This window comes from Syzygium oleosum, unplaced genomic scaffold, assembly GCF_021117445.2.
Source record: "Syzygium oleosum isolate NSW1041296 unplaced genomic scaffold, Sole_v2.1 Sole_v2.22, whole genome shotgun sequence".
Classification (NCBI taxonomy): domain Eukaryota; kingdom Viridiplantae; phylum Streptophyta; class Magnoliopsida; order Myrtales; family Myrtaceae; genus Syzygium; species Syzygium oleosum.
This window is the reverse complement of record NW_026607506.1, coordinates 641,115-666,659: the sequence shown is the minus strand read 5'-3', so window position 1 is coordinate 666,659 and position 25,545 is coordinate 641,115. Positions and strand designations below refer to the sequence as shown.

The following is a 25,545-nucleotide window of genomic DNA, read 5'->3' as shown; positions in this document are numbered from 1 at the left end:
GATATTACCTTGATTAGATGCCAAAAACAAAGCAAAAGAGGGAGCCGAGACTCGAGATGAGATAGTAAGAGGGAGGCGTCAAGCTCAAGCGAAAGGGACGCGACTCAGGTGAGAGAAGTTGGTGCCATCTGAGAGTCAAGCGAGAGGGACATGACTCAAACAAGAGATAGAAAGAGCGAGGCGTGAGAGGCGAGAGGGAAAGAGGCGTGACTGTGAGAGCCGAGAGGCTCTCAAGAGGCATGAGAGTCGATTAAGGTTTACACACACTACATACTATCACTGTGGTTCTTTAAGAAATTTTTAAAAATATATAAATAAAATAAATAAATCGATCCGGTCCGGAAGGTTCAATGCCCTCCTGAAACTGGGGATCGGATCAAAAATCAAGGGTTCCAATTTTATGGAACCCAGAATTGGACCGGGGCTCCTGAGAACCGCCTAGAACCGACCGGTTCGGTTTGATCCGTGCAATTCCCGGATCGGGTAATTTTATACACTCAACTCTAGATCGAAGTATATTTAGCATTTGGGTCATGAAAGAATGAAATCTCCATCTCCGCACGCGGTCACTCGCAATGCTCCATAAGAGTCGATCCATTTCCGCGTTCCATCGTTGGACAAATCTGAGGTTACACATCAGGGTTCCGGGCCGACACGTTCAGCGACGGCTCAATGGGCTGGGCATTCCCATGGCCTGGATCATTTCGCCATCAGTGCCACGACTGCCCAAACCAAAAGACCTTGTCGAACATCCATAGCGCTTTTTCCTTTTACATATAATTTGACTTCGCAACACTAAAATAGCTTGGTATCATCATCATCATCATCATTATTATTTTCATAACGAGAAAGCCCCACATTGATTTTGTATTCCGGATACCCCGAAATAAGCACAAAATGAACCTGGAACCAATAAGATGCGCGCCTAAGCTCAGACGGTCGGTCCAGATAAAAAAAAAAATTTGTACTTTTGTGGTGTTATACCAAAGATGGAACCTGTACTTGTGCGTGATATGCTCGGATAGTGCCCTTCTTAGCCAGTAAAGCTGACTCTTTATCCCATTATGGCTTAATGAGTAATGATTGAAGAAGCGCATCCGCATGGATAACTTTTTTTTGCCTTTGGTCAAACTAATGATAATATATGGTTTGCCGATCTGGTGAGCATGTTCTCCATGCCAAGATTCGAGTGCCCAAAACGAAAAACTAAGTTAGATTACATGCTTAGAGCTGAAGCAAGTTAGCGAAGAACACTGCTTGATTTTGCGATTTATGTGCGCATCCATCTCGATTTGGAAGAAAAATCGGCCACTGTTTTTGTCCCATTTAGACCATTTCATGCTTTTCGGTTCTACGTTTCGTCCCATGAGTCTTGGATATTGATTCACCGTAAGCGGGCCCTTCTTTATTTTTCCAGAAAATTCTTTTCATTATCGATAAAAATTTATGTCTAAATATTTTCGTAAGCTATAAAAATATTTTCCATTCATTTATTTTTGTAAGCGATCATTTTCACGATAATATCTTCCAAATCATTCGTGCTTTCCTTTTTGGTTGGTAATTTATGGATATGTTTTCATATGTCTAGATTGGATCGGCTTTCATGCGTCTAGACTGGCTCACCTCCTCGGGGAGATTTTAAAGGCGAATTCCCCTATATCGACCTCGGTCCAGTACATTCAGATTTTACTCTCCGAGTGCTCCCAATACTACTTAGTTAATATAAATAATTCGGTCTTCTAAACACTTACCTTCTCCGTCCAAATGGAAAAATCGAGTGACCAGGGAGGGTGCACATATTGTCCATCCTACATCTTGGGATTGAGTAGGATCAAATTCGATCGACGAATCTCGAAATCAAATTATTAGAACAAGTAGATTATGTAAATTACGTTAAATGCTTGTAACTTGGATGATTCTATCCGGTGCACTGAAAAAGGAAAGAAAATTAAAAAAAAAAAAACTCGAGGGGGAATTTTCCTAGTAAAAGAGTCTTTTGTTATTTATAATTTTTAATTGGGATTAGTCCCTGCAAAATGGTAATTAATCCCGTAGGATAGGGGCACGATTATGGCTAAGCTTTCGCTACGAAAAGTCAATCTCAGGTCCTCCATCCAACAACGGTCCTGTCGTGCGGCCGCCCAAGCTGGTCGGCGGTCTTTGCGCAACCCGTGGTCCCCGCCACGGCCAACACGACCCACGTCATTCGCTTTTGGCCTTTTGTTTTTCCAAAAATCTTTTCATGTCTTACTAACTTTACTCCTTTTCTTTTTCTTTCGTTTTTTTGGCTAAAGCGTAGCTGCTCGCTCGCTTGCTACTAGTGCGTGGGATGAGTTTTTGTGGCCCCTCGTGACAACGGGTGCCCTTCGCAAATTTTCGTCGTTAAATCAAAAAGTGGAAAAACCTAATTGGTTAAGCTAACATCTATAGAACGGCTAAAAATCCGTTGCATTTCGATCCGACAGCAAAAGATTATGAGGACACCAGTAAGGGTGTGCCAAGAAATCGGGAACTGCCTGGACCCCCCGGAACCGGATCAAATCGGTAATTTCCATGGGGATCAATCCGGTTCCCGTTTCAATTTATTAGAATCGGTGAGTGGCGGTCTATTTCTCGATTCTAGGCATAAAACCGCCCACCCGAACCGTACCGACATCTATATATATCTATATATAATTGCATTGGTGAATAGATGTTTTAAGTGACAAAACATAATGAGAAGGTGCAATGAGAGCAATTCTTCCTTCCATTTTCCTATGTGATGCGACGAGAGGAAGAAGAATTGCCAAACTGAAACGAGAAAAGAAAAAGAACGATGGCAGTTGAAGAACCAACAATGTCTGCTTCCAAGGTGACGGTGAAGATGGCTTCGACATTGATTCTACATGCGTATAGAGTTTTCATATGGGGACCAAGGAGGCTTAGATCAAAGCTTCAAAGGCAAGGAACAGAGGGACCTCCTCATTCTCATCTTCTTTTCAAAAACATCCTAGACATCAAGAAGATGTTAATTTATGTATGCAATTTTGTAGGGATTTGAGACCGGTTCTATTGACTCACCCGGGAACCGAACCGAACCGATAGTCTAGTTCCCAAGTGGATCCATGGAACCAATAGGGGGTTCCCGGATCCAATTTTTCGGAACCGGTCATTAGTGGGTAGTTCCCGGTTCTAGGATGGAAACTGCTCACCCGGACCATGCTTACCTCCAAACACCATGCCCTATGTAGATTATAATAGTGAGAGAAGATTTTTTTCTCGGAGCTACTTAAGATTTCTTACCATTGGTATGAGTGGCCACTGGGATGATCGACGGATCCACAAAAAAGGAATTGAGCAATTGTGCTCGAGTTGCCACGTGAAAAGTCAAATCGAAAAAAAAAGAGAAAAAGAAAAGAAAATTGGGCATGGGCCAGCCCATAAGGGCCAACTGGCTAGTCCCGGCTTAGGGCACGAGTGCAGGCTAGACAGGCAGCTCCTAGCACGTCCTTAGTTTCAATTGAGCTAGTATCGAGTTGTGCCCGGGCTAGCGTGGCCCGGTGGCCACTTCTAAGTACTACCTGCTGTATGGATACTTTGTGCAAAGATGAAGATATTCTAGGTAAAATTACTAAACTGAAAAAAAAAAGAAATAAAAAGATCATTATGGTTGTCTTTTGAAATTCTATACATACTCATGCATCTCTAAGGTATCGAGGTACTAAATATTAGACCAAAGTTTTGCATTTTAATTACTTAAATTAACAATCTAAGGCAAATATTCAAAATGCTCAATAGCCCCATCATCATCTTACCCTTATGCGACCATAGGTGTCACTGTAGTAAACATCTTAGACGAGAATTTGATGACCAACTTAGGGAAAATTGTGAGAAATAATAAATGTCGAATTATGAAATTCTTTTTTGTAATTTGGTTAATAGGCAGGCTTAGCATTTTACCCTTATCTTTTATGTATTTTTCAAAGGCCAGAAAGGCAAAACAAGCTAGCTTACGTGTATCCCACAAACCAGGAAAAGAAAAATCTTTTCTTCTCTCACATATAAAGCTCTTTCGTATATTAATAATGGTGTAAGCTGGTTAGTCATGCTCCATTTTTTTCTCGAAAAATGACTAATTCAAAAAATAATTTCCTAAAAATGATCGATTATATCGCTAATAAAAATAAATTAATGAAGTATATTTTAATCGTTCATGAAAAATATTTAAACATAAATTATTGCTAATAACATTGATTAATTATTCAAGCGATTATTTTAAAAAAAATATTTTTGAATTATTTATTTTTCGTCAGAAAAACGAAGTTGCGGACTAACCGTGTAGTCTGTCGACAATTGATGATGGAGCGAGAGCAAAAGACACGTCTCTTGTCTGAAACTTCTTCCTAACTGCAAGGACCAGTAGCTGAACAAAAGCATATTCAGGGAATAACCCTAAAAGCAAAATTCTCTCTAATGGGAAAAAGAGAAGAACCTATTATAATTAATATTCAAAATTACAGCACTTTTTTTTTTCCTGTGTCTTCCATCGCATTCAATTTGGAAAGTGAAATATTTTCGAAAGAGAAAGAGAGAGTTCAATTCTTTCGTTAATAAGGAACCACATGAAAAAAATTGTTGTTTGGAGTAATTTCTAATTCGCACTTTCTTCAAATTTCGCAACTCTCAAAATCCGACTTTGTTTAATGCTACACACCTTAAATATTTTAAAACACACGTACATACATATATATATGTATAATTATATATAACCTAAAAATATTTTATATTTCAATTAGTAATTTAAGTTTGGGTTAATACCACGAAAAACCCTAAACTGGTACATTTGTGACACATTTACCCCAAACTATTTTTTTTACCATAAAAAACCCCAAACTGGTACACCCGTGACAATTTTATCCCGAACATACCACAAAAAACCCCAAACTAGTACACATGTGACAATTTTACCCCAACTAATTTTTAATATTATTTTTTTATTTTTTTGAATTTTTTTGAATTTTTTCTTTTTTCTTTTCTTTTCTTTTCTTTTTTTTTTCTTCACTTCAACCTTTGGCCGATCGCCGGTCCAGCGACCGGCCAAAGGCGAAAGCCGGCGAGGGCCGCCCTCGCTCGACTCGGCAAGGGCGACCCTCGCTCGACTCGGCAAGGGCGACCCTCGCCCAACTCAGGCGATGGCCGTCCTCGCCCGCCCAAGCGAGGGCTGCCTTGCCCGAAGCCGGCGAGGGCAGCCCTCGCCCGACGACGGCGAGGGCAACCCTCGCCCGATACCGGCGAGGGCGAGGGATCTGGCGAGGACAGCCCTCGCCCGACGCCGGTGAGGGCGGCCCTTGCCGGCTTCCGCCTCTGGCCGGTCGCCGGACCGGCGACCGGCCAAAGGTTGAAGATAAAGAAAAAAAATAAAAGGAAAAAAATAAATAAATAAATAAAAATTCGAAAAAAATAAAAAATAATATTAAAAATTTAATTCAGGGTAAAATTGTCACATATGTACCAGTTTGGGGCTTTTTGTGGTAAGTTCAGGGTAAAATTGTCACAGATGTACCAGTTTGGGGTTTTTGATGGTCAAAAAAATAGTTCGGGATAAAATTGTCACAGGTGTACCAGTTTGGGGTTTTTTATGGTCAAAAAAATAATTTGGGGTAAATGTGTCACAAATGTACCAGTTTAGAGTTTTTCGTGTATTAACCCTTTAAGTTTTGATGATGAAATGAGTAGGTAACATTTTTGCTTAAGAAAAGCTAAAGTACACATGTTGGATGACTCATGCAACTATCAATAATGAAGGGCTTTCTTTTTGGCCGAATGCCTGTTTGCTTTGGCCTTTTTAAGTTACAAAAAATACTTGTCGATTTTTCCGTCGAAATTTAAAATGCTAATTGCACTTTTGAAAAGTCGTGAAGAAGTCTCATATTATCCCGTATATCAACATCTGGACATTTTACAAGGTTAAATCGTGTTAAATTGCGGGAGTTGCGAAATATGATAATACCTCAACATAAAATCAAGAAGGTTAAATCGAGTTACGGCCTATTTTTCTCCTCGGACAGTTCTATGGTCAAGCGACGACGGAGTCTCGAGTCGCAATGCTTTGCATCTTCCCCTTTACTTTCATAGAAAAATATCTTATTAAGTATTCTATGGTCAAGCGAGGACGGAGTCTCGAGTCGCAATGCTTTGTATCTTCCCCGTTACTTTCATAGAAAAATATTTTAACAAGTAAAATTTTTGGAAATTTTACGATCAACGGGCGAGATTCATTTATTTTTTATTCGACAATTATCGAAACCCTTAGCAACGCCTCTCCTTTTGGCCATCGCCAATGTGTCAAACCCCCTTCCCTTACCTCGATATTCTTCTGTCCCTTTCTTCCATCTCATTCCAAATGGAGAAAAAAAGGGAACCAAAAAAGAAAGGAAAGAAAAATGTTGGGAAGCAGACATGGAGGAGAGAGGGGAATAATGGTGAAAACTCCCACAGGGGGGGTACTGGTCCCCCTCCCTTCTCTGCCTGGAAAAACAAAGGAGAAGGCTTTCTTGGAAAACGTCAACAATTTCGAAGCTGTTCTGTCCTTCTGCAATATTTCAGGAAAAAGGGTCTGATTTTTCATGAAACCCACAAGCCAAAAACCCCCCATGTCTTTCTCCCTCCGCGTGAATAAAGACAAGAACATCATATAAAAATCTCATCTTGAAGCGCAGACAAAGAAGAAGAAGAAAGAGGGAGAGAGAGAGAGAGAGAGAGTGGGTGTGTGTGGACAGATGGATCTAGTCTGTGACTGACTGAGAGGGAACGCTCCTGCGCGCGTGGTTTTACCTCCCTGTTTTTGGTGTGTCCTCCTATTTTTAGCTGTTCATTTTAGCCCCTTAATTCTTCCTCGTATTTCAACTCTGTAAATTTTCTGTGAAAGAACAGAAAGGGAAGTTCTTCCCGTACCAGCTTCAATTCACCAAAGATCATTGGAAGGTTTTCTGTTTTGACTCGTCGTCTCTCTGGGTTTCGTCAACGCAACCCGGGTATGTCTCTCTCTCTCTCTCTCTCTGTCTCTCTGTCTCTCTCTCTCTCTTTTCAATCATGCATTCTTTTGGCTCAGAATTTCAATCCCATATCAAAACCATTTCTTGATTCAATCAGCTCGTGCTACGGTAATCTTTTCTGGACTATGGGTTTAGCTCGTGATTAGTGCTTAAGTTGGTATCGGCCTCTTTGGTCGCTTCCCCGCATCGAATTCGATGTGAGTATGTGCTTGAAACTTTTGGAGATCAAATTGGCTTGTTTTGCTATTATGGGTCGATTGAAATTCTGTACGGAGATGAGCTCAAGTTCAAGGCTCTTGGTCAAATATGAAACTTCAAAAAATTGCGAAAGTCTCAAGCTTCACTAAATCGTCGAAGTTCATTTCTGTCATATATAATTTTGGCCCTTTCTTCTTTCCATTAGTTGGGGGTTCATTTATGTAATTGGAGGTTTCTGAGTTTAGGAAGATCGAGCATTCGACCTGTGAAGGGTTTTCGTTTCTCTATTCGAGAAAATAGAATGGGTAATCTGCTTATTCCTGGAGGAGTTGAAAAAGATGTGCTTCATCTCTTGAAAACCGATTAAGCTGCTGTTTGTTTCTTGATTGTCGCTGTTTATGTATGTCTGCCTTTTGATGCCCCCTGAGCTCGGTTGCTCGTATTTATGTTCGTGTCATTACTTTAGAGAAGCATTTGATATGTGGAGGGTTTTGAACTTTTCTAAAAGATTAGGTGTTGCTGCTTCTATCAATGATTTTCGTTTCAAGTTCTTGTCGAATATCGTGCCTTTGAACGTATGGTTTGGGAGGAAGTGCGCGGGGCTTGTGCATCCGGACCACGTGTCACTGATGATTATATCACTTACCATTCCAATATGCTATTGCGCCATTTATTCCGGAGGTCTTCTCTTTGGTCCACACAATTTACAAACAAAGGAGTACTAAGACGTTGTTTGCAGGAAGTTGCTCAATACTTGTCCTGAATAAGAGAAACGTTCAATGTTTTTTACATGGTCACTCTATCTAGGATTTAGCTCATTCACATTCTTAATTTGCTATCGTAGTATCAGCATGATCAAATTTGAGGATCTATGACTCTGAGATTTCATATTGCTAAAAGATGAAGACAGCAACTGAATTTGTTTGATTGTATCCCCCTTTGTTAACAACCATCTCAAAGGGGAAATTTTCTATGATAAAGCATTCAAGTTCGGTTAGTCAAGTGGTATCATTCACCTATTTTGCAGCATGACTATTTCTTTTCTTCACTTATCTTTTGTTATTTTGCTTATAATGTTCTTGAACTCCTGTCACTTGAACTAGTTTGTTCCTATGGAGGATGCTAAAATGGCTGATGAGATGCCTTCACAAGAGCTGTCTCCACCGACCCAGAATGGGAATTATTCTGAGAAGGAATCTGAAGTACAACGAGATACTGATGGTAAGATGGAATCCGATAGCGACTTCTCAACAGTGGAAAATTCTGTAGTTGACGTGACTCATGGTGCTTCAGAAGACGCAGCTGCTGAACATAGCCAGCTTCCAATGAACGCCCCTGCTTCAACCCCGGTGGTTGGAGTTGATATAGTCAAGCATGATCACCATCACACTGAACAAGGAAGGCAAGATCTAAAAGATGTACCCGATGGTGCTCCCAAAAGTTCACCCTCCGGAGAAAACCAACTTCAGATAGAGAGCACTTCAACATCACCACTTATGGCTGATGATACCAAGGGTGACCGACCACCTACAGTCAGAGAAGAAGGCCAGGTAAAGGATGTCTCTGGCGAGCAGTCATCTCGAGATACTGATCCTGTTGGGGGTCTGCAAATTCAGATGGATGGTACAATGTTGCTTTCTGCTCCCTTGTCTGAAGTTAAAGTTCCAAAGTATGATAATAACGCTACAAAAACCAACAAGCTTTCTCAGTCCCCTGCCACTGTTAAAACAGCTGCTGTTGGATCGCCGAAGGTCCTTGATCCTTCGAGAAAAGCTAGGCAGGCAGAAGAAGGCCGAGGGCATATCGATACAGCAGCACCTTTTGAATCTGTCAAGGAAGCTGTTTCCAAGTTTGGTGGAATTGTAGATTGGAAAGCTCATAAAATCCAGACTGTGGAGGTACTCGAGATCTACCCTTCCATTACATTATGCTTGTTTAACATGTTTGTTGAGCTCTTCTGAAAGTGAGAATGCCTGTGCCTAATGTTTACCAGATTTCAAACTAATGACATTAAACATTAATCTGGAAGATTCCTGTTGCTCAACTTGTCTTTGGTGTTGATGGAGACAATTGTGGTACAGGACTGTAAAGGAAGTCCCTCTTGTTATTCCCAAGAACAAGCCAGTCAGGATCGTTTACAAAGAAGAAAATTTTTTCTAAATGAGATGATAAAAGTATTTGACCTTAGATTGCTGATGACTGGAAAAATACTTTCTTGATATATATCATAGCAGCGATTAAGTTGCTTCTCTCTTTGGTTAGAGAGCATTGATCTTTGAACTCTTTGTTTTAATATAACATGGGGGTATTTGAATTTTCGGCTTGACTAGTTTCCAAGAATGCATGTAAACCGCCCCGGCCCCATGCGCATCTGGTAACCCTATGGCTCTACTCAGGTGGCAAGTGTGGTGCCTAAAGTTACCCTGAGTGAGTGATGTATTTCAATATGGGATTTGCCACGTCCAAACCAAGCTTTTGACCTGTCAACTAACCCCTTAATTGAATGTGACATAATTTTTAATAAATTAATACTTTTATTTATGGATGTGTGGTTCGCAGTGGTTAAGCAAAATGGTGTAATCACTTTTGGTTTATTGTCTCTTCTTAATTTCTTTGGAGTCTTTCGGATGCTAAGAAACAGAAATATCTTTGATTGACGACAGGAAGATCACCTGGATTTCAGAAAGTCGGATTGCCTTATGCTATCATCAGCACCATCGCATGTTTATTTTTTCACTTTGCTTGATTTTCACTTTTTTTTTCTCTTATATATTATATTTTTTTAAGGAGAATGAGCGAAGGAAGATTACTAATGCATTTTCATTTCAGACCTGAGCAGGAATTTAGTTTTGTCGGGGTAGGAAGCAGAAGTTTTTTTCTCTTCGTTTCCCCCTGTTTTACCACTTTGCCAAGTGGTAGTATTTTTTTTCCTAAGGTTTCTGTTGTGCTTTCTCATCCCACATCATTGAAGTGTACTGTAACTTCTTCTCAGCTGCATTTTATATGGTCACCTCTTTTTTTGGTTTGTGCAGAGGCGCAAGCTTGTGGAAGAGGAACTCGAAAAGGCGCAAGAGGAAATCCCCGAGTATAGGAGGCGATCGGAGGCAGCAGAAGAGGAAAAGATTCAAGTACTAAAGGAGCTAGACAGTACTAAGAGACTCATCGAAGAATTGAAGCTTAATCTGGAGAGGGCGCAGACAGAAGAGCATCAAGCGAAACAGGACTCCGAACTTGCCAGGCTCAGGGTTGAAGAAATGGAGCAAGGGATTGCCGATGAGGCTAGCGTCGCTACGAAGGCACAACTCGAGGTTGCTAGGGCCCGGCATACAGCCGCAATCTCCGAGCTCAAATCTGTTAAAGAAGAATTAGATGCACTACGCAAGGAATATGCTTCGTTGGTGACTGACGAAGATGAAGCAGTGAAGAAAGCTCAAGAGGCTATAGCTGCATCAAAGGAAGTTGAGAAGACAGTGGAGGAACTAACTATTGAGCTTATTTCTACAAAGGAGTCTCTGGAATCGGCTCAAGCAGCGCATTTAGAGGCAGAGGAACAGAGAATTGGAGCAGCTATGGCCAGAGAGCAGGATTCTCTAAATTGGGAGAAGGAATTGAAGCAGGCAGAGGAAGAGCTCCAGAGATTTAACCAGCAAATCCAGTCGGCTAAGGATCTAAGGTCAAAGCTAGACAGTGCTTCGGCATTGCTGCTCGATTTAAAAGCTGAATTGGCATCTTATATGGAGTCGAAATTGCAGCAGGAAACTGATGAAGAATTGAGCTCGAAGGGTGAAACAGAAGATTCGAAGGAGAAAACTCATGCTTATCTTCAGGAGACAGTTGCTTCAGCGAAAAAGGAACTCGAGGAAGTGAAGCTTAACATTGAAAAAGCGACAGAAGAAGTAAATTGCTTGAAGGTTGCTGCCACATCATTAAAGGCAGAGCTGGAGAAAAAGAAATCTGATCTTGCCACCATTAGACAGAGAGAAGGCATGGCGTCTATTGCTGTTGCATCCCTTGAAGCTGACCTGGACAAAACTCGATCTGAAATTGCCCTAGTTCAGATGAAGGAGAAAGAAGCAAAAGAGAAAATGGCCGAGCTGCCTAAACATTTGCAGCAAGCTGCACAAGATGCTGACCAGGCCAAGTCTCTTGCCCAAGTGGCTCGTGAAGAGTTGCGGAAAGCAAAGGAAGAAGCTGAGCAGGCGAAGGCTGCCGCTACTACAGTGCAGAGCCGGTTGCTCGCTGCTCAAAAGGAAACCGAGGCTGCCAAGGCTTCCGAAAAGCTGGCTTTAGCAGCCATCAAGGCATTGCAAGAGAGTGAATCAACTCAAAGCACTGATGACGTGGATTCTTCCTGCAGTGTGACACTTTCTCTAGAGGAGTATTACGACCTCAGCAAACGGGCTCATGAGGCGGAGGAGCAGGCTACTGTGAGGGTGGCAGAAGCCGTTTCCCAAATTGAGGCGGCTAAGGAGTCTGAGTTGAGGAGCCTAGAAAAGTTGGAAGAGGCAAACAGGGAGGTGGATATGAGAAAAGAGGCATTGAGAAATGCAATGGAGAAGGCCGAGAAGGCCAAGGAAGGGAAATTGGGAGTTGAGCAGCAGTTGAGGAAGTGGAGGGCCGAGCATGAGCAGCGACGAAAGGCCAGTGAGTCTAATCAAGGGCCAACAGCTCCCAACAGGGCCCCTGAGAGAAGCTTTGAGGAGAGGAAAGAATCTAATAGTCTCGTCAAAGTACCACCAGATATGGCTGCTGTACCTGCACGTTACTTGCCAAGCCAAAAGCCGTACGTACTTGAAAGTAATAGCGGAAGTGGATCATCACTTGATGTGAAGGTCATCAAAAAGAAAAAGAGATCTTTGTTTCCAAAATTTCTGATGTTCTTGGCCAGAAGAAAGGCACATTCATCCAGGTCGTCATAGTTTTTGTCTGAACCAGGTTGTGTTCTCTCCTGCTCTTCTTGTGACTTCTAGCCTCTGCTGTTTCGGGCATTTTTCTCTGGTGTATGACCACAGAAGTCCTCAAACTTGTTTTGCCACAGTTTTATACCAATGTATATGTCAGAGATTGTTTGTGTACTTACACTGATCATATGATTTTTTCTTCATTGTGTAATGTTTATGGGAAGTTGGCTTTTGGAAGAGGGTAATAATGACTGTTGTTGTCGGGGGTGATAACATGGCTTCTGTAATGTATATCTTTGCTTTGTGAATACTGTTACGTGGATGACTTGTAAGTTTGGTAAGATGAGAAAGAAATGGTTTTCTATGAGATTGTATTGGATAAAGCTAATTGTACTGTTATCCTGGATGACCGAGTTCTGTTGTCATTATATTTAAGGCGCAGTCTCAGTAAGGGCCACGCTGAGCTATGTGTCAAATGTGGTTTGGGGTCATGTTGCTACTTTCAACATTACGCTTAAACTTTTATTTGCTCGACAAGGGTCTGAAGCATGATGGCTTTATAAGAATTTGAGAAGTAGACACAAATCATGTTAGTTGCAATATCGATGATATACATTCTGTCCAATGCTATTTTAGGATCATACAGCCTGGTATTTGCAGATTACATCTATTACCGACTGCTGCAAAACAATGAACCCCATCAAATAAATATGAACTGAATGTAATCGTCTGCTCGATGTTAATGGCAGTCAAAATATGGCAACAACGGATTCTGTAATTCCAATAAAATCGTTTTACAATGCAGATGTGTTTTAACTTCTATGGATGTTTAAGAAGAGGAATTAGCAAGGGTCTGAATGATGGTTCGGTGCCACGGATCAGAGAGGTGCTCCACAAGGTTGTTAATGGGTCCTGCACGGGTCACAGAGGCCTGCACGAAGATGCCGAGCATGGCCACCATAGCTAACCTTCCTGCAGCGGATAGATGGTTTTGCAGTGAACCCATTTCAGTTAAATGTTGTCAGATTGCAAAGTATCAGGTAAAACAGAAACATTTAAAGAAAGCCAGACCATTCTTGATCTCTTTAAGCTTCCAGTCGCGAGCGTTCTTAATATCTTTAGCCAGGCCAAGAGGATTCAACAGAGGACCACCAGGATACCTGTTTCAGACAAATGTCAATGATATTATCATTTCGATAGTTATATCTCGATTGCCAGACAACAACAATAAGCTCTACAACGGTTAGATGGACTCCATCGGAGACCATTTGAAGAGAGAAGAAAGATTACCCAGGTTCTAAGCCCTCTAGTGCTGCTTCCATTCCAAAGAAGAAGGAACCCTCCTGACCTTGAGATCCAGGGCTAATGTAATCCATGTATCTTTTAGTTTCAGCATATCTGCGTAAATCAAATAAAGATAAGGTCTTGTTCAAAAAGGTAACAGAAGTTCAAGACTGGTAGGGCTCGGAGGGGAATTTTACCCCATTAGGATCAGTTGAATGATGAACAGCGTCTGTGCATTGGCGATTTGGTATTTGGCTGCTCCTGCTTCATACCAAACAGGTAGGTCTCTTATAACCGTTACACGAAGTAACTGCAACACACAACTGAAGATCATTATAACACCAACAGCCACAACAAAGTAATCTTTGCATAATTGAACATTGTAACAGGAATTAGTGTCTATCAGCTTACCCAGAGCAGATTCAACTGTACTCACTATATGAGTAACGTGGGCTGGTTGTGACACTTGATGCTAAAATCTAGCTGTCCGTTACGTTTTTCTTTGTTGAGTAGAGTGAAAAATCAAGTGATAGTCAGGTGTGGAATTTTGCAATTGGCACAACGTTGGGAACCCCCTCTGGAAGTGGATGCTATTAAAGGAATGAAGGGAACTTGTGATCCTCAAATGTTTCCTTCTACTCGCTAGATATAATGGTGAATCTCTTTAATCTCAGCTACACTCAGGAATTCTAATACCCAAGAATTGAAATAAAATGATTTATAACTGGATATGACTTAGATTTTGGGTTGGTTTCACTTGCAATTCTGGTCCATCACTTCTTTTATCAAGAAAGATTACGGCATGTACCCTTCTGCTGAACATCACTGTAAACAACTATTCCGAATTAGTTCCTTCCACTCAGAGAGAGAGAGACAGAGAGAGAGAGACAGCACCCACATCAGTAAAGAGAATTCCAGCTACACCCGCCATGGCAAAGCGAGCATGAACCAGCTCAGCCTGTACGTACCACCTCAAGCTCTCCGGATCCTCTCCAAGCCCCAGTGGATCGAACCCGAAGTCTCCAGCCAAACTTTACAAGCACCATCAGAATCAATAGAATTTCAAATATAGACCAAAAAAGCCATAACCATAGTGCAAAATGCTGACAAATTTAAGATTGGTGGGCTGTAAACTCACGTTCCATCGAGATAAGGTGGAGGGTCTAGCCCCGGGAGCCACGTTGGGCGCTGCTGTGCCCGAACCACGGCTCTTCCGGCCCTGTCTTCAGGCCTTCCATTGCAGGATGTACCAGCCACACTCCGTACATGGCAGTGTGAGCTATTGGTACCAAAGGAAGCAGCATTGGAAGAAAAAGGCTGAAATAGAGAGACCTTGGAGTTGCAGGTTAATGTGATTATCGCCATCTCTCTCCTCACGCTCTCTGTTTCTACTTGTAGTGTGTCGTGAGTCTTTGTAGGCATTGTCCAATCATACCGACGTACTACCACAAGGTCAATTACATCCACCAGTTGCGTTGGTTTCATTGCATGAGAAAAATGATAGCCCTGGCCCACTTATCCCAAAGTCCCCTTGTTCTTGCTTCAGGAGGTAACACCGCAATCCTAGATACAGACAAGAGGAGTGGTCCCCTTCATAAATTCTTGCTTATCGTCGAACGTTACTGAGCAATTACGCACAGGTTTTTATCCAGGGTTTAGAAAACTTTACCTGACCGGTCTGTTTAACAGGGTTCTGGTCTGGTTTATGTTCCGGGTTCTGGGCCGGTGTGACTAGGTTCGACTGTGGACATACTGAAAAAGTCAGTGCAATCTCTGGCGTTTTTGTTTTGAGGTTGTCATTAGGTACACTCAAGACCAAAAACATGGAGCATGGGGAGATACAAATAGGTCAGGAGATGATTGTGTGCCCAATGCACCAGATGCTCGGTCTATCTAATTTTTTTCCTCATAATTAGTAGAGGTGATTTGTACATTTTAAATTAGCAGTAGCCGCAATCAGGCATTAACGCGCAAATCATCAAAGCGTAAGGTTCTATTTTTTTCTTCCATCGAAGTGATCTCCGTTACACTAGCTCCATAGCATCCATCCCTACCCATGTCTTTCATCATCCCCCTCACTCTAGCTACATCATCCCATCTTCCTTCTGATGCATAGAGGTTTGACATTAGCACGTAAAACCCACCATTTTGTTGATCCAAGAACCAGAGTTTCTTTGCCAAGCATTCACCAAGTTGCACCTCTCCATGGATGCAGCATGCACTGAGCAAAGCTCCCCAAACAGCAGAATCAGGCTCAACCTCCATATTCTTTACAAAAAGCAGAGCTTCCTCAAATAGGCCTGCACGACCAAGCAGAGTAACCATGAATGCATGGTGTTGCAAGGTCGGCCTCAAGGCAAGGTCTTTCGTCATAACATCGAAGTACTTTCTTCCTTCATTGACAAGACCCCCGTGGGTGCATGCAGCCAAGACTCCCAAGAAAGTGATCTTGTCAGGCATGAGTCCTTGTCCTTGCATTTCAGAATAATATGTAAGAGACTTACGTTCGAGGCCACACAAACTGTAGCCAGAGATTATCGAGTTCCATGAAGCCAAGCATGGCTCTTTGATGCTCTTGAAAATTCTTTCCGCAAGCTCTATTCTTCCACACTTTGTGTATAAGTCTATAAGTGCAGTTTCTACAAAATCTTCCAATTCAAGATGGTTTCTGAGCACATAATTGTGGACCTTCTCCCCAAGCTGCAAGTATCCAAGTTGGGAACATGCACATAGCAAACTGGCAATCGTGATGGCATCTGGTTTGTGCCTAGACAACCTCATTTCACCAAACAACTCTATCGCTCTACTTGCCATTCCAGCTTGAACACAGCCAGATATAACTGAGTTCCAGCTTGTCAGAGGTTTCTCCTGCATCTCGGAAAACAACAAAGAGGCAGCTTCTATGTTGTTGTACTTAAAGTACATGCTTATGAGCCCATTTGCAATAAGAGAATGGATGCATAATCCAGTTTTGAATGCGTAGCAATGGAAAACAAGTCCAATGCTGATATGAGCAGAAAAGTGTGTGAGTCCATGAAGGATGCTAACTAAAGCAACTGCATCAAGTTTCACGTCTAAGTGCTGTATCTTGAAGAAACACTTCATCATTCCCTTGATGTTTCCTTTCTCAGCATAACTTGAAAGAAGTGCAGTCAAGGATACTAAATTCTTCTGAATCAAACTTTCATAAAGTGACTCAGCATAACCCAAGTCGTCATGCTTTGTGTATGCACAGAGGAGTGAAGTTACGACACAATCATCACTGACAAGACCTGTTTTAATAGCATAACAATGGGTTGATTCTGGATCAGCATGCGCGGACAAGAGACTCACTAAGGAAACTGAGTTGACTTCCTGACGTTTCTCCACCATTTCTTTAAAAACACACATTGCATCAATGAAGAAACCGTTTTGGCCATATGCACTGATCATTGTGTTCCATGAAACAACACTTCTATCAACCATTGCATCGAACAGAGATTCCGTGCAATCCAACTCTCCGCATTTAGCATACATTGACATCAACGCGTTTCTCACATGACAATCTAAATCAAGCCCAGACTTCATTCCCAAACTATGAATGCATCTCCCTTGAAACACTAAATCACGATGACCACAAGAAGGAACCAAACTCACCAGTGTAGCAGCGCGAGGACTAAAACCCTCCCCAAGCATCCGTATAAAGAGCTTCAGCGCCTCAAAATCCATCCCCTTTCGCGAATACCCACAGATTAACGCGTTCCACGAAACAACATCTCTCTCGGGCATATACTCAAACACCCTGCGCGCACAAGAGTCGCACCCCACTTTCATGTATAGATCAAGAAGAGCAGTGCTCAAGTACACGAAGTGATCCAACCCGGATTTGACCAATTGGGCTTGAGCCTGATTCAACTCCGCTTTTGCGTTCACAGAAGCAGAGGCGGAGGGACGGCGATTCGAAGCATAAGCTTTAATCAGCAAAGAGAAAGTGAGGGCATTCGGCTTCAAGTTCAACTGCAGCAGTTGCCGAAAACGGATCAGTGCCCACCTCGAATGTAAGGTTCCTATGTATGATTCGATGGCGGAATTGAAGAACTGGACGCTGGGGTTCAGTAGCTGGAACGCCGAGCTCATACTCTGGCGCGAAGCAGTTACCGCTCACTCAGTTGCCACAAATCTCATTCAAAAGAGACGATTTTTACGGTATGGAGCCTGTTGCGATTTAGGCCCTTTGCATGGAAGCCCAATGAAACTCGTGCACGGCCCATTTGAGTGGTCAGGAACAAGCGGGAGAAGAGGATATAGTTTGGTCTCTGCTTGTCGTGTCCTTCGCTCATTCAGGCTTCTTCAGGAGGAAAGGAGAAAAAACTTCGGGCGAAGCCTGAACCGCCAATCAGGTAATTGCATTGCATTGCTCTGCGCGCGAAGCTGATCCACATACAAATTCTCTTGTGCTTGTTTTGTTGGCTGCTGAGTTGAGTTGAGAACTGTTGCATCAAAACCTTTCATGCTGAATGCTTGCTAAGCATTTTTTTCTTATAGCACGGTCATCTGAACTTGTCATGTCCACTAATTGAATCCACGTGAATAGTCCCGTCTGCATGCCTCGGATGAGGCTGTATCTATATGATGGCGGACGTGATGCTGTGCTTAGCACTTTTGCAAGTAACAGTTCTCCATGCTCACAGGCTAATTGCCAATCTAAGTTGTTCTTAATGTGTTTTGCATTAGGAAATTGTGAAAAAAAACAAAAAAAGGGACATTCCAGTAGGGATGTTATGAGAATCTGACAAGTACCTCTTTGTTCTTTCAGCGACGACCTGTATTTTTTTATGCTCTGATCAATTCAATCTTCAACCTGCAAAGTATTCAGATTTTTATGCCTGCACCAGGCCCTGGATTTCTACTTGAAGTTGAGACTTAGCAATTGTTCAGGTTCTCTGTGTGATTTTGATGCAAAAGACAAGTATTTTCAATTGCAAGGCCCCGTTTGGATTCCATGGGAATCCCATTGGACAGTATGATCACCAGTTCACCTATGCAACTTCATGTTTTTATACCGGAAGAGATGATGTTAGGTTATGTGCTAAGTGGGTGAAGGTCCCACTTCCATCCACCACTCATTCTGCTGCTTTGAACCATTTAAAAGTTGGTCATGATTGTCGAAGGGCAAAAGTCAAGTGCGTAGCATATGAAGATCAAGGGAAGTTGTTGGACGAGGATGATGATCTCTGTCCTGTTGACTGCGTGAGAGAATTCAAGACTGACGAGGAGTTCTTTAGAATTCTTGAGAAGGCCAAAGAGACTAACGCTTTGGTGGTGGTCGATTTTTACCGCACTTCTTGCGGCAGCTGCAAGTACATAGAGCAAGGATTTGCGAAAATATGCAAAGGTGCTGGTGATCAAGAGGCTTCAGTAATATTCTTGAAGCATAATGTGAGTACTTTCGCTGGTCTTGTGATTGAGGTTTGACAAAATGCGAGTTTTGGCTACGACGCTTCAACTGAACCTCTGGTACTTAATGGAGCACAATGGGTATGTTTTCTGCAGGTAATCGATGAATATGATGAAGAATCGGAGGTTGCAGAGAGGCTTAGAATAAGGGTAGTGTTCTCTTGAAATTCTTTCGATCTTAGCATTGATAGATAACATTCGGGTTGAAAAATCTTCCCATCACTTTGGCTGCTCAATGTTAAAAATAGTTGTTCTATTCTCATTTAGTCCAATTATTGGATAATATTAACTAGATTTATCCATTTGGATAATTGATATTGATTCTCATTCTCAATAGGATGCAGAAATGTAAGCTTCAGCTGTTGTTCAATATTTTAATTAAGATTAGTCTGCATTTTCTGGTCTTACTTGAGGTGGAGCAAGTGCTAAAGCTAGCTCAATGTAATTGATGTAAACTTCATCTGATTTATGCCTGTATGCTTCACTCAAGACACAACAATCAACCTGAGATACTCACATGATGCAGGCCGTGCCGCTCTTCCATTTCTACAAGAACGGGGTCCTCCTGGAAGCATTCCCGACCAGAGACAAAGAGAGGATTACTGAAGCCATTCTTAAGTATTCGTCTTCTGCTTTAGCAGGCTGATGATGGGTTCTGGTTCAGTTTTCTAAAGTTTACTTTTGCACATAATGATGCTTGTACATACTTTCAGCTAGTCATTGTCTTCAATGCCTGTTCTATGCGGTTGATGATTGTGCAATAAATGAATGGCATGATATTCCTAACGTGAGAGCAGAACATGAGTATCCTTCGAAGTGTAATTCAGATTGGAGTGTGGTGATAAGAAAGTCTTCCAGTTTGCTTTCGTGTGCTATACTTGCTTCTCACTTGTTATGAATGGTAAAATCCATCATCGCATAACAGAGTTTTTCGACTGAGAGTGGTTGAGATTGTCTGGGCTATTGCTGATGCTTCGAGCAATAAAAACACAACAAATACTAGCGAACAATCCCTTAAAGTATGAATGTGTATGAGGATGCAAGTTAAGCCGCAACATAGGGTTGGTTTCTATCCAATTTAAATGAGCAAATTAAGAATTTTTAGTTCAACTTTTCCCTCTTGATGTATCATTAGGAATTTTTAGTTCGACTTTTCCCTCTTGATGTGCCGATCTGTTTCACATATAGGGTCTTTCGCTTGTGTCTTCCAACATTTCCATGTTCACAACCATCAACCTCCTCAAACATTTTCCTTGTGGGATCACATCTGCCGACTCCCTTAAATTTTTGTTATAAAAATACAATAAACAAATAAACGCTTGCATAGATTAGCCATCGGACAGACATAAGGCAGGCAGATGGGTGTTGAGGGATCCCATCTAGGTCCACGTATGTTGGAGAATTGGATCCTCTTTGTGAAAAATATCGAACACCCCACTATTGACAGAGACACAGTTCCAACATTCAACCAAGCTCTAGCATCCACATCTTGGACATGTAAAAAAGAGTGACAAGCTATTGCTCATGAAAGTAATCTTTGTCCCAGACACAGTATGCTCTCCAGCTGGGAGGGCTCAGTCAGCCAGTCTCGCTACTGCACGTGGCTGTCTCGCAGCCATACCGAGACTATCCATGTTAAGAGAGACAATAGACTAAAGGCACATGACCAAAAAGAAAAGAATTATGCAAGGTCTGTTGCAGTCATGAAAACAACAGTTCAATGGTTCTCTGCTGTCTTTTTCAGGCCTTAGCCTTCAGATCTTCTTCTTTCTTTTAGATTACTTTAGATCTTAAATCATTGCAATCTAAACGCGAGGGAAAGCAGAGAAACAAATGAGGAACTAAATCATCAAATTGATAACTTGGTCTACATTGATAAAAATGAGTAGCATCTCCACATTTTTAGGAGATGGGCTACGGAATGTGAAAAAGAAAAGACCAATAACTATCAAAATTAGGGAAAAATAATAGAAGACAAGTTAGAATCGAAACTAATTTTATTTGGGGAAGATAATGTCATCAATGTCTCAACGGATTCTTCAAGATGGGAGCTTCCAAAATCTGGCTGGCAGTCCATGTAGGGGAACCGGGAATGGACTGTACTGTACGCCGTTTTTGGAACCTATGACTTCCCACCTGCAAAAACAAACGAATAGTCACTATCAGTACATCATCGCATTCATCGAGATTCTTTCTTCCTGCACCAATGATCATCTAAAATATCTTCTTTTCTCCTAATTTTTGCTATGATTCTTTTTTTCTTGGCTTAGAAAAAAGGCTAGTTTTCTTAGCTTCCATCCATTCTCAGCCAACCGTGTGTATGACTCTCAGTTTCTAAAGACTTCTGGAAAGTGGAAACAATACCTGAACTTGGTGACAACATGGTGAATCAGAGTAAGTATCTCCAGCTTGGCAAGCTCATTTCCCGGGCAGGCATGTACTCCGCTGCCGAATGGCATGAATGTGTAGGGTTTTGGTGCGGCCTGTGGAGAAGAAGATGCGAGAAACTACCGGTCAATGCATGAAATGGAGGGAAAACACGAAGTGTTTGAGGAATTTTTCATGCGGAGTCATACCTCAAACCTTGAAGGGTCAAACTTTTCGGGGTCACTGAAGAATTCGGGATTGTGATGCATGTTCCTGAACAGAGGCATCACCTTCCAACCTTTTGGAATTAGGTAACCTGTTACACTTTAGCGTTAGCCGGACAATATAACGCCACTTTGGTAAGGAATTATTGCCTAATCTCACTTTCCTAGACCAAGCCAATCATGTGTCAAGAAACAATAGGACATGCTCCAGACGACTGGTACAGAATCAGTATTCCCACACTCGTGTTGTAATCGTTTCTGTCCCCTTGTCTAGACCATATATTCTTATATTGGTCAAAGAATTCCTCTCAACATCAATAAGGTCCCAATGGGTGTTTGTCTAAAGTCGAAACCTGATTAGGGAAACTGATCTGTCAAATTTGGAGGTTGGGTATTATCGTTTTGGCTTATTTTCGCTCATCGCGCTTTCGGGACCAGCGGATGCCAATTATGACCACATATCAGCATATTCTGTAGCCAGAAGCTTCCTTTTCTTTTAATTGAGCCAATAGATAGGTTTCGTCTCTTACCCTTATATTCTACATCAGCCACTGCTTCCCTGAAAGTGAAAGATATGATGCTTGCCATTCTCAGGGCCTCCAAAACAACCTGAAAATGTCTCACAAAACAAATAATTAGTCGCTATTTCACTGCAAATTCTATTTAGGAGATCAATAATAATAACACAACTGAAGGAGATCTAGCTCACCCTATGACTTATCGGCATTCTTCTAGCCTGACTCCAGCTCAGAGGCTGGAAACCTTCGTCGTTCGATCGGCGGATAGTATTCTGCTCTGCCTGCAAGAGAGCATTGTCAACGGCGAGACTAAGTTTAGTTCTATACATCTTTTTCCAGCATTTGTGCAAGATAATATAGACAAGAATTAAGAGAAAGTATTGAGGAGAATTCATGTATCAATTCTTAGTATTGTACCTTTACACCCTCAAGAAGTTTTGGGTTGTCGTGCAGGTACTTGAGAATCCATGTCATGATGCTAGCCGTGGTATCCTGAGCGGCAAAAAGCACTCCGATAATATTATCAGTGATCTGCTCGTCGGTGAGAGCCTCACTGTTTTCGTCTTTGGAGTCCAAAAGATGTCCTAGGAGGTTCTTTCCGAGCATCCTCTTCTCTTTCCTCTCAGCAATGATCCCACTTATGATCTTGCTCAGATTCCTTCTTGCCTGTGGAAACCGAAAACGAAGATTGCTGAGAAGAATTAGTGCGTCTGTTTTGGAAAGAGTAACAGAAGTTATCTCGGACTAGGAACCGAAGAATCATGTTCTTACAAGTAGTGCTCGTCTGTATGGAGTTCCAGGAATGATAGTAGGAAAAGAGTTGTAGCCTCTGTCCACCATGTGATAGTTGTTCTTCAGCTTTTCTCTGTAGTGACTCTCCAAATGGCCAAAAATCGCGAGTATACCGACTTCAAAAGACAACTGCAACAAAAAGCGTAACCATGAATGAGAAAACTGCAGATGATTGCAAACTGGCACGTTAATTATGATATTCTGATAACAGTATATACTGCACCGCCAAATTGTAATCAGGAAAGGAAAGGCGGTCAGGCATCATGAAAGAGAGAATTATATATGTTAACTATTATTGCTCTAATCATTGACTTACCTTTTTCATTTCATGGAATGTATTGATTACATGGCCACCAACCCACGAGTCCAATGTGGAGACCATGACTGCCTCGACATCGGCGACCATGTTCCGGATCACCTCCGGCGACAGAGACGCCTGGACTAACTTCCGCAGCTGAGTGTGGTACTTCCCCTGGTGGAAAAACAGGGCGGAGGGGCCAAGCAGACGCTCCTTGCTCTTTGGGTACGTTGGCTTGAACAGATGAGCCTGCGACACCAGAATGAACTTGGCAGCCTCGGGCCCGGCCAGCATCACGCAAGGGCATCCTAGGACGTGGGTCTTGAAGATCTCCCCATACCTGAACCATCATTCCAAAACCACATTGAAAAGTCACACATAATTCATTATGATAAAAAAAGAAGATAGTATTCGACTCCAATATGAGCCGAAATAAAATCAGAACCTTTTCTGTTTGGTGGCAAAGAAGACATTGGGGTCCTGAGAGTAGAGCTGGAGAGTCTCTCCAATGTAAGGCCAACCCATTGAACCAGGAGGGAGCTTGGTCTTTCGCTGTGATTTTTTCCAATCTCTGAGGAGGATAAACACTAGTAACAAAGCAAGAACACAGGCGAGAACACAAACGGATCCTTCACCCATGATGTTCTTGTTCCTTCTTTCTTTTTACCAGCAGAGTTTAGATAAATACTACGGGTAGGTTGTGGCAAAAATGCCAAACTGTGTATAACGTTTCTTCACTTTTTTTCGATCTGGAGAAGTCGAGAGAGGGGGGGTGGTATTTATAGAGCATGAAGTGTGTGGAGGATAGGGCCAAAGAGAAAAAAAGAAGGTCGTGAAGCACACATAGGTTTACGATTCTCTTTTTTTCAACTTTTGTACGTCCACAGTATAAGAGTTAATACGCGCACAAAGCATTTTCGTTCTTTCCTTGGCTTGAGTGTCTAGTGAAATCCTATCCTTATGTTTGCATAGTCTTCACAAGATCTTCATAGACTCCCCTAGATATCATCCTTTCGAATCCCTCCATCGGAGCCGCCATTTAAATTACAAAGAAAACCAAAACCCGGATCAATTCGGACGCCAGATCGGGGTGAGTTCGTTCTATTTCATTCATCTATTGCGTGCGCTATGGTAAGGAAATCCTTGAATTCATCATATTGTTTTACGTACGAATGTGAAGTTCCCTATCTTGGAGCCAAGCATTAATCTCTTCAGCTAAGGATAAATACATCCACATTAATTCGCATGCCAATTTCGAACGAACAGGTGTCTAACATTCGTGAATCCAACTGAGCTCCACCTCCATGTAGAGAAAAGTATATTAGGTGTCATATCCTATACTGGTAACATTTATATGGTAACCTAATGAAGAATTTTCCCTGCCAACGAATGATACTTTCAACCTAGACAAGCCACAAATCACCTTGCATTAAATGAGAAAATCTAGCCCATTTTAGGTAGCTTTTGAGGGCTGTGCTTCTTATGGAAAGTTGTGACTAATATCCTCATAATCTTCAGCTCAAGACAATCATTGTCAAGCAAATTAAGGGTTTTTAAGAGACGGCCAGGTATGGTTCTTGAGATTACTAGAATTGGAGCGACCTGTGCTTTCGAGGGCAATCTTCGAATTGGAAGTATTCAGATTTCAACTGGTCAAAACACAATATTTTCGGACGTAGACTTCTCTAGGATCCGTAATAAAGTCGCACGATTCAACAACCTTATGATTCTGGTGGTTTGGACAGGTAATCACAATGAACCACCGTCGTTGGTCGATGTTACTTACGAGAAGTGACTAGAGTTTTCCTTTGACCATTTTGGACGTCCCTGCTTGGCGAGGACTAAAGTACAAGAATGGTTGCCATGCGAGAGCGATCAGCATGGCATCACCATCACTCAATGTCGATTGAGTGAATTGCCAGTATGTTTACTGTTACATCCGGGAGATTTGAAGTTCTTGTCTCTTTGTTTGCGCATGGACGGTGAATAGAACGTGGGAACTTCCTTCTTTTGGATTCGCGCGTCGCTGATGGTGGGCAATTAGGGTTTTGTTCGGAGGTTCATATATAGTCCATCCCTTTCTGGACATTTTAATTATTAAATTTATTCACAACATAGAATAATCGTACCTTCAGCGAATTCCCTCGGCACCCATAAACAGCCACAGCCACATCCCTATGCATCAAGTAAGGTTCTGCATATCTAAAGGACGATGTAGGCATACGTGACCCTCAAGGCTGTTCCGAATGAGAAATTTTATGATTTGAATTCGAGATCAGCCCCATTCAAATTTAGTATTTTACCATCAGTAGTAAAGAGGAGAACATGTGTCAACTTGATGATTACTGTGTTGTTCCTTCTTGAATGAGTCGTTGGTATGAAATAGTTACATATCGACCTTAGAATAAACAAAAAAAAATGAAAGCATCTGGTCTGCTCTTTTCCTCTTTTTTTTCTCCCACTTGATATACATGCTAATTATAAGCTTTTCAT

At 41.9% G+C, this 25,545-nt stretch overlaps 5 protein-coding genes across 10 annotated transcripts; 2 read left to right on the top strand and 3 right to left on the bottom strand.

Annotated features, from left to right (window-relative positions):
- The first annotated feature begins 6,469 nt into the window (after window positions 1-6,469).
- Window positions 6,470-12,516, top strand: LOC115675911 (protein WEAK CHLOROPLAST MOVEMENT UNDER BLUE LIGHT 1-like). 4 transcript variants are annotated; one of them, XM_056321286.1, is made up of 4 exons: window positions 6,470-7,013; window positions 8,336-8,453; window positions 8,526-9,130; window positions 10,265-12,516. In XM_056321286.1, the coding sequence occupies exons 2-4, from the start codon at window positions 8,345-8,347 to the stop codon at window positions 12,149-12,151; spliced, it is 2,601 nt and encodes an 866-aa protein (XP_056177261.1). In that variant the 5' UTR covers window positions 6,470-7,013; window positions 8,336-8,344; the 3' UTR covers window positions 12,152-12,516. The 4 variants fall into 4 exon arrangements, with proteins under 4 accessions (XP_056177261.1, XP_056177259.1, XP_030454581.2 ...); XM_030598721.2 differs by having other exon boundaries at window positions 6,471-7,013; window positions 8,336-8,855; window positions 8,964-9,130; XM_056321284.1 differs by having other exon boundaries at window positions 8,336-9,130.
- A 298-nt stretch (window positions 12,517-12,814) lies between these two features.
- LOC115675914 (photosystem I chlorophyll a/b-binding protein 5, chloroplastic) lies at window positions 12,815-15,156 on the bottom strand. The gene is made up of 6 exons (XM_056321287.1): window positions 14,556-15,156; window positions 14,316-14,448; window positions 13,615-13,727; window positions 13,424-13,531; window positions 13,205-13,293; window positions 12,815-13,105 (listed from the first exon to the last, which is right to left on the bottom strand). The coding sequence occupies exons 1-6, from the start codon at window positions 14,900-14,902 to the stop codon at window positions 12,963-12,965; spliced, it is 933 nt and encodes a 310-aa protein (XP_056177262.1). The 5' UTR covers window positions 14,903-15,156; the 3' UTR covers window positions 12,815-12,962.
- A 144-nt stretch (window positions 15,157-15,300) lies between these two features.
- Window positions 15,301-17,963, bottom strand: LOC115675912 (pentatricopeptide repeat-containing protein At2g04860). The gene has a single exon (XM_030598722.2). The coding sequence runs from the start codon at window positions 17,531-17,533 to the stop codon at window positions 15,374-15,376; it is 2,160 nt and encodes a 719-aa protein (XP_030454582.1). The 5' UTR covers window positions 17,534-17,963; the 3' UTR covers window positions 15,301-15,373.
- On the top strand, window positions 17,659-19,728 carry LOC115675915 (thioredoxin-like 4, chloroplastic). Of its 3 annotated transcripts, none has more exons than XM_030598726.2 (4): window positions 17,659-17,796; window positions 18,213-18,835; window positions 18,950-19,003; window positions 19,380-19,728. In XM_030598726.2, the coding sequence occupies exons 2-4, from the start codon at window positions 18,353-18,355 to the stop codon at window positions 19,497-19,499; spliced, it is 657 nt and encodes a 218-aa protein (XP_030454586.1). In that variant the 5' UTR covers window positions 17,659-17,796; window positions 18,213-18,352; the 3' UTR covers window positions 19,500-19,728. The 3 variants fall into 3 exon arrangements, with proteins under 3 accessions (XP_030454586.1, XP_056177264.1, XP_056177263.1); XM_056321289.1 differs by having other exon boundaries at window positions 18,950-19,055; window positions 19,380-19,445; XM_056321288.1 differs by having other exon boundaries at window positions 17,676-17,796; window positions 18,335-18,835.
- Window positions 19,729-20,687: 959 nt separating this feature from the next.
- On the bottom strand, window positions 20,688-23,815 carry LOC115675913 (abscisic acid 8'-hydroxylase CYP707A1-like). Its single transcript, XM_030598723.2, has 9 exons — window positions 23,498-23,815; window positions 23,071-23,392; window positions 22,734-22,883; window positions 22,380-22,628; window positions 22,154-22,243; window positions 21,975-22,053; window positions 21,430-21,536; window positions 21,218-21,336; window positions 20,688-20,989 (listed from the first exon to the last, which is right to left on the bottom strand). Exons 1-9 carry the CDS (start codon window positions 23,689-23,691, stop codon window positions 20,893-20,895), a joined length of 1,407 nt encoding a protein of 468 aa, XP_030454583.1. The 5' UTR covers window positions 23,692-23,815; the 3' UTR covers window positions 20,688-20,892.
- Between the last annotated feature and the right edge of the window lie 1,730 nt (window positions 23,816-25,545).

Bases quoted from the DNA above. Each gene is read 5' to 3' on its own strand.
- LOC115675913 (XM_030598723.2), bottom strand. From the start codon at position 23,691: ATGGGTGAAGGATCCGTTTGTGTTCTCGCCTGTGTTCTTGCTTTGTTA. The intron at 23,393-23,497 runs GTTCTGATTTTA...ATGATGGTTCAG, and splicing joins TTTGCCACCAAACAGAAAAG to GTATGGGGAGATCTTCAAGA. The intron at 22,629-22,733 runs GTAAGAACATGA...CGGTTTCCACAG, and splicing joins CATACAGACGAGCACTACTT to GCAAGAAGGAATCTGAGCAA.
- LOC115675912 (XM_030598722.2), bottom strand. From the start codon at position 17,533: ATGAGCTCGGCGTTCCAGCTACTGAACCCCAGCGTCCAGTTCTTCAAT.
- LOC115675911 (XM_056321284.1), top strand. From the start codon at position 8,345: ATGGAGGATGCTAAAATGGCTGATGAGATGCCTTCACAAGAGCTGTCT. The intron at 9,131-10,264 runs GTACTCGAGATC...TGGTTTGTGCAG, and splicing joins ATAAAATCCAGACTGTGGAG to AGGCGCAAGCTTGTGGAAGA.
- LOC115675914 (XM_056321287.1), bottom strand. From the start codon at position 14,902: ATGAAACCAACGCAACTGGTGGATGTAATTGACCTTGTGGTAGTACGT. The intron at 13,728-14,315 runs GTGGGTGCTGTC...TGTGTGTTGCAG, and splicing joins CTGGAATTCTCTTTACTGAT to TTACTTCGTGTAACGGTTAT. The intron at 13,532-13,614 runs GTAAAATTCCCC...TGATTTACGCAG, and splicing joins ATTCAACTGATCCTAATGGG to ATATGCTGAAACTAAAAGAT.
- LOC115675915 (XM_030598726.2), top strand. From the start codon at position 18,353: ATGCAAAAGACAAGTATTTTCAATTGCAAGGCCCCGTTTGGATTCCAT. The intron at 18,836-18,949 runs GTGAGTACTTTC...TGTTTTCTGCAG, and splicing joins TAATATTCTTGAAGCATAAT to GTAATCGATGAATATGATGA. The intron at 19,004-19,379 runs GTAGTGTTCTCT...CACATGATGCAG, and splicing joins CAGAGAGGCTTAGAATAAGG to GCCGTGCCGCTCTTCCATTT.